Source organism: Puccinia triticina, chromosome 11A (genome assembly GCF_026914185.1).
Source record: "Puccinia triticina chromosome 11A, complete sequence".
In the NCBI taxonomy this organism is placed as follows: Eukaryota; Fungi; Basidiomycota; class Pucciniomycetes; order Pucciniales; family Pucciniaceae; genus Puccinia; species Puccinia triticina.
The window spans coordinates 6897096-6911157 of NC_070568.1; the positions used below are offsets into that span (position 1 = coordinate 6897096).

General features: G+C 48.1%; 2 protein-coding genes across 2 annotated transcripts; one reads left to right on the forward strand and one right to left on the reverse strand.

The window, feature by feature from the left end:
- Window positions 1-4627: 4627 nt before the first annotated feature.
- PtA15_11A701 (uncharacterized protein) lies at window positions 4628-10019 on the reverse strand (the record flags this gene model as incomplete). The annotated part of the gene is made up of 8 exons (XM_053161638.1): window positions 4628-4633; window positions 4677-5107; window positions 5237-5393; window positions 5463-5702; window positions 5769-5875; window positions 5937-6105; window positions 6167-8898; window positions 8963-10019. The coding sequence occupies 8 exons, from the start codon at window positions 10017-10019 to the stop codon at window positions 4628-4630; spliced, it is 4899 nt and encodes a 1632-aa protein (XP_053025564.1).
- Window positions 10020-13017: 2998 nt separating this feature from the next.
- Window positions 13018-13340, forward strand: PtA15_11A702 (uncharacterized protein; the record flags this gene model as incomplete). Its single annotated transcript, XM_053161639.1, has 2 exons — window positions 13018-13025; window positions 13103-13340. 2 exons carry the CDS (start codon window positions 13018-13020, stop codon window positions 13338-13340), a joined length of 246 nt encoding a protein of 81 aa, XP_053025565.1.
- Window positions 13341-14062: the final 722 nt, after the last annotated feature.

Consider the following 14062-nt stretch of genomic DNA (forward strand, 5'->3'; position numbering starts at 1 on the left):
TGCACTCCAAGCGCCCTGACCATTCCCCAAGCACCATGCCACCGCGCGGAATCCACAATGGCCATCTGACTCGACATCAAGTATCCGCTTGACCGAGGATCTGATGATGACCGGGAGTTGATTGAGCCAATTCGGTCGGTCAACTGGTTCTTTGGATGGGGGTGGGGGGACAGGTGCTGTTGGTGGTGGAGGGACTGGAGCTGTTGGCGGTGGAGGGACTCGCGTGGCTCGCGGCGGAGGTACCCGGCTAGATTTCGGCGGAGGGGCGGGGGCAGACGAGGTTGATTGAGCAGGAGCGGAAGGTGGGGCTGGCTTCTTAGCGGTGGCGCGGGTCGGACGTTGCGGCGGAGGCGCGGGGGCAGAAGAGGTTGATTGCAAAGGAGGGGAAGGGGAAGGCGGAGCTCGCATCTTCCCAGCGGCGCGGGACGTACGTTGCTGCGGAGGGGCGGCGGCAGACGAGGCGGAGTTCACAGGAGGGGAAGGGGAAGCTGGCTTCTTAGGTGCGACGCGGACTGGTTTGAAGCGCTTTGTTGGGACTTGGGCTTTTGGCGGCGGAGGAGGAGGAAGCGCAGGTGAGGAGGGTGGTGGTGATGGAGACGGCGACGGAGAAGGAGTTGGAGAAGGAGACTGAGCGACTTTCTTGGCGGTCTTTGACTTTCGTGCCGGGAGTTTCCTCTTCTTGGGCGCTGGTTCGTTCTTCTTCTCTTCTTGCTTCTTCTTCTTCTCCTCTTCTTTCTTCCTTTTTTGTTGCTCCTTCTCTTCTTTCTTCCTTCTCCGCTAGCCTCTGTTTCTTGGACTTCATCATTGCTCCTTCTTCATTCTTCCTTTTATTTTCAACGTGTTCGAAGGCGGAGGGGTCCCTTTTCGTAGTTTTCGGTTTGTTTGGCGCGCCTTTTGAACGTCCACAGGTGGTCTGAGCTTGTGTTGGTTCCTGGATTGTCACAACGGTTCCAGAGCCTTCCAATAGGCTGTTGATAGCTTGTAACTGGGCCGCCATCTGTGCGGGATTCATCTGCAGGAGCCTTTTGCGGATCCGGTCGACTTGCTCGATTTGGGTGAGATCAGCGTTGGTGCCAAGAGCATGTAGATCCTGGGGGGAATGAAAAGACTCAAATTAGTAAGGGAATGGCGCAGGGGAGGTTAAAAATTGGAGGGAGGGGTGGCAGAGGGGCTTCCTTGCAACATCTCTTGCGCAGCCCGCTTTTGTGCTGAGTAAATCGTATCAATTGTGGCCAGGATAGTCTCGTCAGGGTGCAGCTTCTTGAGGCATTCAAGTATTTGTGCCGGTCGCAATCCGGCCTTGCCAAGTCTTTTCATTTCTTCGTAGAGAGTGTCGCTGAGCTTACGGTGAACAGTGTGGGCAACGGCGGCGGTGGGGCGGTGATTATGAGTCGAGTTGGAGACTGTGAATTTCCAGTGGCCCTTCTTCTTCTGGTTGTATACGGTGTGGAACTACTCTTTGGGGGAATAGAGCTTAGAGAGGGATGAGTGCGTGAAAAGCTGCCTCTCAGGTTGGGAGAGTAATATGGGACAAGAATAAGAGTATGGACTCTTAAAGAAAAGTGTGGCTGATGAAGTATTGAGAATAGTGCTTTCTAGACGAAATCAAGGGGGAAAATATACTGTAAAATATGTGGTAAAATAGGCTATGTAATTCTTATTCTGTGACCAGGGATGCAAAGTGACAATCTGATGGGGGACAAACAGAATGGGCCAAAAGGCTCTACATTTATAGTGAGGGGACAAAAAGTGGTTCTGAGACGAAATAGAAAGATGGGAACAGGGTACAAAAAGCCTCCCACAAGGTGACAAGGCAACAAACCAACAAGGCATCTACTACATGGCTTGGGATGACATAAGAGGGAACAATAACCATGGCGCATCAGCCGCCATGCATCTGAGAAAGAGTTACGCCTTGCTGGAATATAGAGGAGTTAATTCTTGTGAACACTCAGGGTCCTTCCTAATAGTCTGCCTCTGTTTGATGGTGGACTTTCTCCCACTTTGAACCGGATTTTGTACATATTTTATTACCCATTGTGGAGGGCCATCCATGAAAGTGAATACTGAGAAGTTTAGGCGCCTTGTAGAGATGATTCTAGGCTATTATGAAGTGTCTGTGGGCGTGGATTACATGTACCAGTGTGATTTCTAGAGGGCATTGGGCGGTGATTCCTTCCTGGTGAGTGTCTGAGTGATGTAATAAAGTTTTGATTAGGCTCACCACAACGGCAGCGGCGAACGGACAGCTAATCAATCGAGATGATATATTTTCACGAGTATCACCTTTACGTTTGTTTTTCGCAGGATCACCTCCTCTGTATCATTTCAATGTGGATTTAATGTCAGTCAATACTAACAGAAGAATGAAAAAGAAGTGGGAAATAACAGACCTGACACATTTAAAATGGACACTCTTTCCAGGAACAGAGCGTTTGACCGCTATCCCATAGCCATGCGCACGAGCAAATTCTTGGATGGCCTCCTTAACCGATTCAACGTCGTCATAATTTCCAGCTGGCGGCGCAGGAATGTTGCCGTAGATCGTCCTTTCTCCTTCTTCATTAACTGAGTCTTCATCATCCGGTTGATTCTCGTTCTCCAGCTCCATTTCTTCAAGCTCCTTCTCAGTTCTCTCTTCAGAAATTTTCTCGAGTATTTTCTTGATTTCTTCTGGGTTTTTTTCAGGTGGAACAGTCCCAGAGTTTGGATCATTGTTAGTAGTATTATCTTCATCTAATTCTAACATTACAATACAATCTTCAATAGTTTTCTCTTCTATAGCTAGCTCTACATATTCCTCGAGTGTCTTCTTCTCTTCTGGATTATCTAAGCTATAATCTTCATCTTCTTCCTCAATTTCTTTGTGGATTTGATCTTCTAGTTTTTTTTTGGCGATTTCTTGAGTAAGTTGAAGGAGGAGGGGGTCTAGGGTGACGTCTTGAAGGGCTTCAGTGGTCTGAATGCAGGCTTTGACGGCGGCAATGGCCTGGGAGTCGGCGGCTGCGGTTTGGGAGTCGGCGGCTCCCTTTTGGGAGTCGGCGGCTGCGGGAGGCTGGGAGTCGGCGGCTGCGGGACGTTGGGTGTTGACGTGGTCACGGGAGTCGGCAGCGTAGGCGGGCGCTAGACCTTGAGCACCGGCTGCGGTTTGGGAGTCGGCGGCTCCCTTTTGGGAGTCGGCGGCTGCGGGAGGCTGGGAGTTGGCGGCTGCAGGACGTTGAGTGTCGACGGGGTCACGGGAGTTGGCAGCGTAGGCGGGCGCTAGACCTTGAGCCCCGCTGGCTAGGACGGCTCCTTGGCGCTCTAGAGTGGCCAGGGTGGCTGCGTGGTCCTGGGCCGCAAGGCCTTCGGCGGCGTCTTGATTCACACCTGGATCAGGGGCAGGAACAGGGTGTTGGGGGCTCAATGCCTCCAGTTTGGATGGGAGGGAGTCGGCAGGGGAGAGGGGGCTTACCTGGCCCTGCGGCTTGGGTTTCCTCGGCGTGCTCCTTGTGCTCGCCAGCCACTGGGGGCTTGGTGTGCTCGCCAGGCAATGAGGCCTTCGCGTACTTGATGGCGGCGACAGGGGGCTCGGCGTGGTCGACGGCGGCCATTGGGGGCTCAGCGTGCTCCATGGCGGCGACAGGGGCCTGGGATTCCTGGTCGTGGTTGACGGCGGTCATTGGGGGCTTGGCGTGCTCCATGGCGGCAACAGGGGCCTGGGATTCCTGGTCCTGGACGGCGGTGGGGGCGGCAGGGTTAAACATCTTCTCTGTTCGTTTGATCGATCGGGCGGTTGGGGTGGACGGGTGGGGGTGATCGGGCGGTTGGTGTGGCGGTTGTGGTGTCTGACTTGTGTGATGGGTGGGGGGCTCGAAGGGGAGTCGGCAAGGGGAGTCGTCACGACTCCCTGGGGGCTTCCGTGGCCCCCGCGGCCGACTCCCAAAATAACGCGGGGGGCACTCCTTTTGGGTGAACGACTCCCAAACCCCCCGGCAAGAAAATATTAAAAATATTCTGAAAAATTGGTGGGGACAACTCCCAAAAAATAATTTTTTTGGGACGACAACTCCCAAAACAGCCGTACCCAAAAAAAGGGTCTAGGTCGACGTCCAGCGCGGGTCGAAAAATAGTCGCGCGGACGTATGGGAGTCGTTTTCCCAAAACTTGGGAGTTGTTTTTCCAAGACCCTAATAGTAAAACATGAGGATGACATTATGACTGATAACTTTTGGTCTTAAAACAATGATCGACAAAGTGGGCAAGAGGAGCCATGGCTGGTGGAAAACCACTAAAATGTAACCAAGCAAGACTCATCTGTGATTAGAGGACATTTATACCAAACTGATGAACCCTGAGCACTTACTTTATATAAGCAACTTGGATGGAACCGATTTCGACATGTCCGACAAGCCTTACTGGGTAGACTTCTATCAACAACGGAGATAATCGCATAACAAACTATGCAGTTTTCAGAATTATACAGAGTTTCAGTCACTTTTTTGAAGTAATCGAGATCCAAATGTAAACAGATTTAACTTACTTGCACATGCCTCAACACCCTCAAAGTGCAAAGAAATATTCTTCTTAAAAAGCCCAATAGCATCTGCGATGGACCCATTCTAATAGTATCCAGAATTCAAAATGCTTAATACTAAGTTGGTGATCAACACGATTGAAATCCAAATTGGACTTACATGATTGGCGATGGATTGTTGTACAACTAACAGCCAGGCACGCCATGTAGTATCCGGAATACCAACTTTCCTAATATCCAGCACTTCAACTGGCTGTAGTGGATAATCACTGGGGATCCTAATGACGATCTCCATGGACTCTTCATCGACGGTATAAGTCACTTTAACTTCCTTGATTACCGGGCTGACTTTGATTGCCAAATTTTCGTCTGTGAGAGATTGGAGCGTCGCCGGTTCTTTGAATTTAGCAAGTTCTTGACTGATGAGGATTGGAGAAAATTGTCGGCTGATAAAGCTAACAACACTGATTGAAAGCTGCTTGTTTCTACATTCTTCCCACCATAATCGAATTTGCGACGGGATCACCCGAAGGGCTAGAAAATACACATAAGCAGCCAGAGGAACAGGCTTGAGCCTCGTACTTTCTATGACTAAAATGCGATCAAAACAAGGGGACGTTAATTTGTGGAACGCACTAAAACATTGGGCGATCCCAATCACCCAAAAAGTTGTAACTTATACTCAAGAAGCTTGTGAGAATAATAACTGATTAGACTCACGTGAAAAATCAAATGAAGGAACGTCCCAGATCGAGACATCGATTGGCTTTCCACGCTCAGCAACATGCAGAACCTCGTGAAGCAGCGGGATTAAGTTTTCAGATACTACGTTGGCCTCACGGAGCTGTGAACTGTAGCCGTTTCTCAGTCGCGATGACTGGAATGAGAGCAATAAGATTCAGCAAACGGAAACTATGTTTAGTGAAATCCAAATGATCTGACATACCGCATTTTGAAAGTAAGAAAAGATGAGTACCCAGCTCATCAAGGCTGGAGTGGGTCGTTCATATTTAGAAACCTGGATAGAATTCAAAAGCTCATCGGGCAGAGAAGGTGATATCGTGTTCTCGGAATTCAGCTCGATTTCAATGGCCAGATTGTCAACAAGATATTTGACAGCCGTTTGCGCAATCTTCAACGCCAAAACGCTCGACCTTATCGAAGGACTGTAAAGTGAATTTACAAGCTGAAACGAAAGTTGTCATTACATAGAAGATAAACAATAAAGGGGGTCAACTTGTTTAACACTCACGAATTTTACAGGCACTCCTAAATATAAAGAGTGGGCTTCATCATCGCTCAAGACGTCCTCGATAACATTCAAAAGTGAGGCAATAGTTGTAGGCATAGTTGATCGAACTAGTGTTAATAAAATTAGCTTCCGGCAAATTAAAGTGAATCTAGGATAAAGCTGACTCACGCGGAGCCGAGCAAAACAGATCTAGCACCAACTTCAGACAGCCTTGAATTTGCGAGCCAATCTGTTTTTTGAGGGCATGATTGTGTCTCATGATGCTTTGAAGAGTTTTAATCAGTAGACAAGACTGCCATAACAGTAAAAGCGACTCTTCATCTTCCCAGGAGGCTTCCTAGCGTAAATACAAAGTGGGTCAATAGGTGCCAAATCACAATCTAATAAACTTAACCTACTTCCAAGTTGACTTCGATCAGATCTGCCATTTGATCCCAATGAGCCCCCATGACGTTCTGAACGATCGGTGCAAGGTCTGAGAATAACTCGAGCAGTTTAATGTTGAGCTCATGCCCGAGGTCATCATCGCTTTTTAGCCATCCACTAACCGCTTGCAGCAAGAAAACTACTCGTTGTTGAGGTAAAAAGATGTGCACTGAATCGGGTGGTGGAGCAGTTGAACACAAAAGTTTGACGAGGTGGAGACCTTTAGTGTTAGCCTGGTCTGAGGATACGTCAGTCAATTTACCAGCCAACCGATTCTGATATTTCTGAAAGCTTTCGTCCGCAAATAGATATGACTTGAGACTTCGGATCAGAGAGAAACACAGATTGCTTTGAGACTCTTGAATTTGTTGCGAGAATTCGAACCATTGATTAAAGTCATTCGTACTCGTATCTGAGTACTTGAACAAAGTACTCAGGACTTTATGAAGTGCAACCGTGGCAAGATCCTTCGTAGCTTCCCGGTGAGACTCAAGTACCAGGTTCAAGATAAGACCTTTCAACGGATCCGTCTCGCTGGAAATGTGGTTTTCCGGCTCAGCCATCTTCATAATCATATCCGAATGCCATGATGACGTCACGCGATCGGCAGATAGGGATGATACTAGATATGTGGTATTGGTATCAACAGCGGATACAATTGATTGTAGTTCATCCTCGGATAGAAGGTGACTTTTTTCTGTCAAGGATGAAGAGTTTGAGCTTGAGTAGCGCGCAAGTTCCCCAATGTACATGCAATGCCCCCATAGCCAAAGATGGGTTTGAGCCAACTGTCGATCTTGAGTAAAAAGGTCCAAGATAGCAAGCCCTATTCTGTCATGTTTATTGACAAGACTAACGTCGACGGCATGTTCCCCAGAAGAAGAAGACTCAATCAGACAATTGATGATGGGAAGCAAAGGTGAAAGTTTTCTGGATGAAAACAGCGATGTTATTAAATTGTCGGTGATATTCCCGATTGGCAGTGTGCATAGGAAGTCGGTGGTCTCGAGTTGACAAGGCTGGTCAAGGAAGACTCTCAATATTTCGATTAGGTCGAAAGGATGAATTGAACATTGAACATCTGTAATGCAGTCGCCAAGTAGCGTAAAAATTGCACGATGGAGTTCTACTCGCTGAGTAGCTGGGAAGAGTTTGAGGGCAAGTGAGTAGCCTTCATGGGCAATTTTGACCAGCTCTCCTTCGGATTCGTCACCGATCAGTGGCAAAAATGATTCAACAGAGAACAAATCAACGACAGTCTGTTTCAGAGTTGAAGCTATTAAAGATTCTTGCGCAGAGTCCAGTTGATCTAAATGCCGGAGCTGTAGATTGCACATCGGTAAAAGGGTGTGTAGCTTGGGGTGAGTTGATGAATCAGGACTATGCAGCAGGAGCCCTGCCTGGACGTGAAGCTTGTTGGTGACGATGAAAAACATGCGCCTAATTGTCTCGTCTCGAATGAAAAGTTGAGGGCGTGTCGAAATCACTTCAATAATGTCATGAAGCGTTAGGTTGCCTTCAAGGTGTTCATCTAGACATCCTAATACGAAACGGTCGATTTCTAACTTTGGCAAGTTCAAGCTCGCATCTGACTTCACAACGCAATTTAGTATTCCAGATAAGATGGAGTGTTTAAGTTTCGTTAGTTCGACGACAAATTTATCGAGATTCATGACGGCCACCCATGCAGGACCAGCCACGCCATCGATTGTAGTTTGAAGAATGTCGAGAAATAAGTTGTAGTGCGGCTTCGAGCCTCCCCAGACTGCCTCGGGTAGTAGATCTCGGCAGAATTTCGCTAGTAGATCGATTGAAGAGGCTTTCAAGAGGGTTCTCCCAGCGGATTCTTCATTGAAAATTTTAGCGAGCACAGGGACCCAAGCTGCTTGTTCAATCATCTGGACCAATCTGCTGAAATGATCCAGCACTCGGTTGGATAGTAGAACACTAGCTTCTTCAACTTTCATTCGCTGTGATTCATGTGGATGAGAGATGCGTGCTTTGGACAAAAACTGTAAATATCGTAAAGCTTTTCTTTCGTCAGGTTCGGCTTGTACCGCAGTCCCGATGACTGACCATGTGTATTCGGATGCAAAGCTCGACTTATGTGCAACCTTCATAATAGCTGAACTCAAAGCATTGAATCCGGCGTCGGTTTGATCATTGAAATCAATCAGTTGTGTCCATGCTTTATTAAGTTGACTCCGGATAACCGGGTTGGCTTGGTCATCGAGTTTCTTTGCGAAGAATAGTAGACACTCGCTCCATGCGCTATAGAACTCTTTCAGACCCCGCGCGCCGCTCGATCGGAGAGCTCGCGATTCAAAAGCCGCCCAGAAGTGAGTGAAGAATTGGTCGGTATGTTCGATTGTGACTGGGGATGAGGCTATGAGTAAGATCAAGGCAGGATAAAGAAGTGTTGGATTACTCGGGCAGCCAAGCTCCAGGAACGTGTAAAATCTGGCTAAAAGTGACGGTTGATCAGATGAGGGTTCATTGACAACTTGAAAAGCAGGATTTTGATCTTGACTCGCTGTTATAGATTGGGATATAGATTGCAATGTGGACCACCACAGTGCGGGATAGTTTTTAAGAAGCGCGACCAATCCGATAATCATTGTACCTTGCACACTTGATTCTCTCTCCATGAAGGCTGCATCTAATGCGGAAAAGGAAAAAACGGGCAGAAGGGCATCGAGTAAAGCTGGATGGATGCTAAAGTTTGGTCAGATCAGGTACAAGTGTCATCCTACAAATAAAGCACTTACGCCGGCAGACTTCACGGGTGGCCAGAGTTTGAATCAATGTCCAGATAGCTCTCCGGACCAAGGGTTCTTGGTGTTTGTCTGGGGCGATTAGCTCCCACGTCTGACGTTGACCGATCACTGAGTTGATGATTTGATCAAATGTTTTTTCGGGCATTGGGTGTATTTGGAGTAAATGTGCTAATGCCTCAAAGGCCGATGCCCTGAGACGACAAGATGTAGATTCAGACGATTCAGATAGGACGGCGACTTTCCGAGGGATGGATTGAGAATTCGCGTGCTCTTGAGAATCTTCCCCGTCTGAGGACAGTTGGATGTAGCTGATAAGGTGATGAAGGATTTCGGAGCCATACTCGCTCAACTTGAATTTGCCGTCGACTTGGGTAGATTCGCCAGCGTTCAAGTCAACGATTTCATTCCAAATCCTGGTAGCAACAGCCCGAGCTGTCTTGTCGGGATCCCATAAACTGATGATCCAACTGCCAATGTACTCAGGCCTTTCTAGTTCGACTGGATTTAACAATACCGATCGACAAGGGTGATCTTGATCGTGTTTGAAATTTACGAAGGTGTCTAGTAAGCTCAACGCGAGCACTCGCACTCGGCGAGATGGGTGTACTGCCAGTCGAGGGAAATGATGAATCAGGACGGGTACGGTGGCCAGGAGCTCGACGGGTTCAGGCAGTTGGTTGAAGTTCCTGTCAAAATTAGTCGAGGTGGGATTGAAGGCGACATTAATCCAACTGATCCATTCATCAAGTCCTCTTTCTATCGTCACTGGGTCTTTCTTTCCGACTTTCCGTAGGATCACTGCCCGTTCAGGTTGGACCGGACTGCCATCTAAGCCGATCTTGAAGATATCAACCGGGTCGATTTCACCCGGATAGGTAGGTGGCGGAATAAAGCGTTTGACCTTCGGTGCTTTCTTATCCTTCTTCTGCTTCGGTCCGTTGTTTGCCGGTCCTGCGTCGGGATCTGGTTTACCAGTTGGATGCTGCTGGGACTTCTTTGCATGCTTCTTACGGGTGGCGGCCGAAGCTGAAGAAGATTTGGGTGCCATCGAAGCAAATTGTTTCGTACCGGTCTATTTATCTGTCGAGCCAGTCGTCATGGAACGCTCGCGAGCCCGCGGACGGTAGTCGAGAATGTCTTGGAATGTGCTACTGGTGGTCGACACACTGGTTTTTTGTACACCACCTGCCTTGAAACGCCGACGAGGAGAATAGGCTGGCGCAAGACGCAGCCCAGCATAACCAGCTTGTAATTAGAGCATCTCCACCGCGGGTGCTCTAACTTAACATAAGTTCCCCCTGGTGGAAGGCTCGCTGTGGCTGGCCGCGAAGCGGCCCCTCCCGCAGGGAGCTAGCTTAACTAAGCCTCTCGAACGGAGGGTCCGGGGGACCCCGCCCGGAGGGCTCTCCGCAGGAGAGGCTTACGCCTAATGTCTGAAGTTTGGCTGGAAAAGGAAGGATATTCAACCACAAAATCACTAAAAAATTATTTAAAAATCAGCAAAATATGTACAAAAAAAACTGAATAGACAGATTTATTGGCAGTGCTGATGCGCACCCGCACCCAAAATTTTGAGCAAAAAGGTTCAAAACTGATCGAAGGAATGCGTTTTGAGGTCGAAGGAATCCGTGAAGATATCTCATTGCTCTGACAATCCATCTTCAAATTTTCAGATGGATTTGCACGTTTGAAAATCATCATTTTCTAGATGATTGCAGCTTGCAGGATAAACCAGCACAGTAACATAAAGGTGAAAATTTGCACACTTCGCTGTTGTGTCATGAGATCACGAACTCCGCCTAGCAAAAATGCTCCCGATCAACATACCCCAGAAAATTGCAAATTTCAACAACGAGCAGCTGAAGACTTACATCAGAGAAGAATCTTTAAATCAGTACAAACAGGAAAGCAAGCCCCTGCAAGTCGACACGGTTGTTAATCTTGTTTGTGGTCAAAACACTTTTCTCCTAGCGGCTACTGGATTTGGAAAGTTGAGAATACCAGAAATCACAGATGTCTATGATTCAGACATGTATGGGGATTGTTGAAGGGCTTTCTTGAGCTTGGAAAGGGTGCATGTTTGAGGATAATCGGATTTGGTTACTGCTCAAAGGTGAGCAGGCGCATATAAAGGACGTGAAACACAGTCGTACTTAACAGGCCAATTGGATCTGCCAGCAGAATCTCTGATGTATTGGCAGTGATCTTCAGAGATTGTGATCTTGCAAATCCAGGATCCGCCAGGCATGAATGTTTGTGGATCCTTGGTTTATCCTTTTTCGATTTTTGTTATTTTCAAAAAAATGTAGGGGGAGAATGGTTTGGATTGAGGGGATGAGACCAGTGCCAAATGAAAGCTGAGGTCCAGAAGTATCTTTTGGCTCTGGGGCAGGTCCACAGGACCTGAGGGGGAGGCTGGCTGAGGCTTAATATTTTTCCTCCAGCCATTTGTGATTTCTTTCCCAGCCAAAATTTTGACATTACGCGCAAGTCCCTCCCTGCAGGAGGGGCCGCTTCGCGGCCAGCCACAGTGAGCCTCCCAGGGGGGACTTGTGTTAAGTTAGCGCAGGGAGGGACTTGCGCGTAATGTCCAAATTTTGGCTGGGAAAGAAATCACAAATGGCTGAAGGGAAAATATTAAGCCTCAGCCAGCCTCCCCCTCAGGTCATGGGGACCTGCCCCAGAGCCAAAAGATACTTCTGGACCTCAGCTTTCATTTGGCACCAGTCTCATCTCCTCAATCCAAACCATTTGCACTGTACTAATGTTTTAAAAATAAATAAAAAAAAAACATGAAGAAATGTAAACTAAGGATGCACAACCATCATGCCTGGTGGATCCTGGACCTGCAAACCCGCAGATCCTACACATGTAGTGTTGCATTTTGTTGCAGATAAGAAACTCAATTGTGCAGATTATCAGAAAATCCAAAAATGGATCTTCAGAGCAATGTAATATCCTTCAGGATTCCTTTGACCTTCAAAACAGATTCTTTCAATCAGTTTTGGAGCTTTTTGCTCAAAATTTTGGGTGAGGGTGCGCATCAGCATTGCCAATGAAACTGTCTATTCAGTTTTTTTGTACATATTTTGCTAATTTTTAAATAATTACTAGAGTACAAGGCGGCTACGCCGCCGCACCCCCAGGGCCCAAGTCACACCGCCCGCTACACAAGTGGTAGTCTTGAAAACCCCCAATCGTAGTACAGGAGGCCTATGTGCAGCAGTGTGGTCCCCTAAGACCAGTCCAACCAGCTGTTGCCAACTTTAAAGCCCTTGATGCCACCCCTTTGAGCCAACCAAGAGGAAGTCCCGCAGCCGCACCACCCGGCCCCCAAAAAACTGCCGGAACCCCCCCACACCCATTGATTCGGCCATTCCCCCCGCACGTTTGCGTAACCCAGGATGATTGGAAACTGATACCGCAAGAAAACCCACCCCGGACATGCAGCATCGTTGCAATGAATCATTGTCCTGTTGATCTTCACCACCCGCCCAACCGCGCCAGGTTTGATATGCCTTGCCACCACGTGAAACTCGGTAACCCCCTCGACAACAAACCTCGAAAAGGACCCCAGAGAGCCCCTACCAAGCCAACATATAATGTCGCACGTATCCAGGGGACATTTTTTTGCAAAATGCTCCTGATGTAATTCAGCGGATACATATCCAAATTGAATTTTTGTCCCAAGATGATCCTGATGTGGTTGGTATCTTTTTGGCATTTCCTGGAAAGCAAAACCAAATATTTGGGTCTTGGGTTCAATTCCCACCCAAAAAAGCGTTTTTTCTGCCCAATTGTTCCCTTTAGGCATTTATTGTCGAAAATCCATCTTATGTACACCGTATCTAAACCGGGTCTAATTGGCAAAAACCCAATTTGCCCACGTATCCAAAACCCGGAATTCCAGGAATTTACATATGTCGGCTTGGTCGGGGCTCTCCGGGGTCCTCCTCAAACCCTTAGTGTAACCGCTATGACCTTCGCCGGCTAGACTGACCGTGATATCTTTTGTTGTGACCACGGGCATTCCAATCTTCAGCGTAATGACGACGTCCGGGCGAGTTGCTCCTAAAATTGAATCGACTGACCGACTCGTCGCAATTGTGACACCACAAATTTGATTTAAAGGTTCCGCGTCGACGGTGATTGCCTCTCCCGGCGTCAACCCTCCCAACTGCTCATTCAGCTGTCTCAACTCAGTGGCATCCCGAACAATGAGCGACCATTTGCTGAAATAGTCGCAGACCGACCAACTCCCCTTCCCGAAGATGCCCACAAAATCGTTATAAACCCGGCTGAAGTCGACACATCGGTTGCCGTCACGCCAGTCGTCACCAATATCGTCCGGACGCCTCGCCCAACGTGACATGAGTGTACAACCCAAACAGGCCGGCTTGAAGCGAGTCAAACTAAAGGTTTGCGTCCCGGTGAGCTAAATCGAGCCGCAGTCGGATCACCCAACTACTATATTAATGCTGAACAGAAAGACCACTCACAGGTTTTCGCGTTAAGCTCAAGTTACCGCAAATCTTGAGGAGTAAATTTATGCTTGATCGCGATTGATCAACTGGTTGCGCTTCATACCACACGATCAACTCCCGCCCCTTGGGCCTCACACGGGGAAAACATAATTTACCGTCACAAAGAACGGACCACCACGACTTCAATGCCGCATGACTCGGCAACAGGTACCCATTTTTTGAGTTGATGCCTGTGCGCTCATGACATTGAAGACCTCATGCAAAAAACAGCCGGACTGACACCCCAACATTTCCCCAAGCGAAACAGCGGAGGGCCCGAACCGCCACGCGGCACCAATTCATTGCAACCCCACCAACACACACAAAACGCCAAAAAAAATCGATTTAACCACCGCCCGACCGCCACTCGCAAACCCTCAGGACTCAATTGCCCCACAAAACCAAACCTGGCCCCCATGTCTGCAACAACTCAAAAGTCCGCGTTCAAGGAGCATCAGAATCATTTTCAAGGAGGTCATCCAAAGAGATCTACGCACTTGTCACCTGCTCGCACCAAAATTCAGCAATCTGTAAAACGTTGAGGTGCAACTCTATCAACTGACCTCGA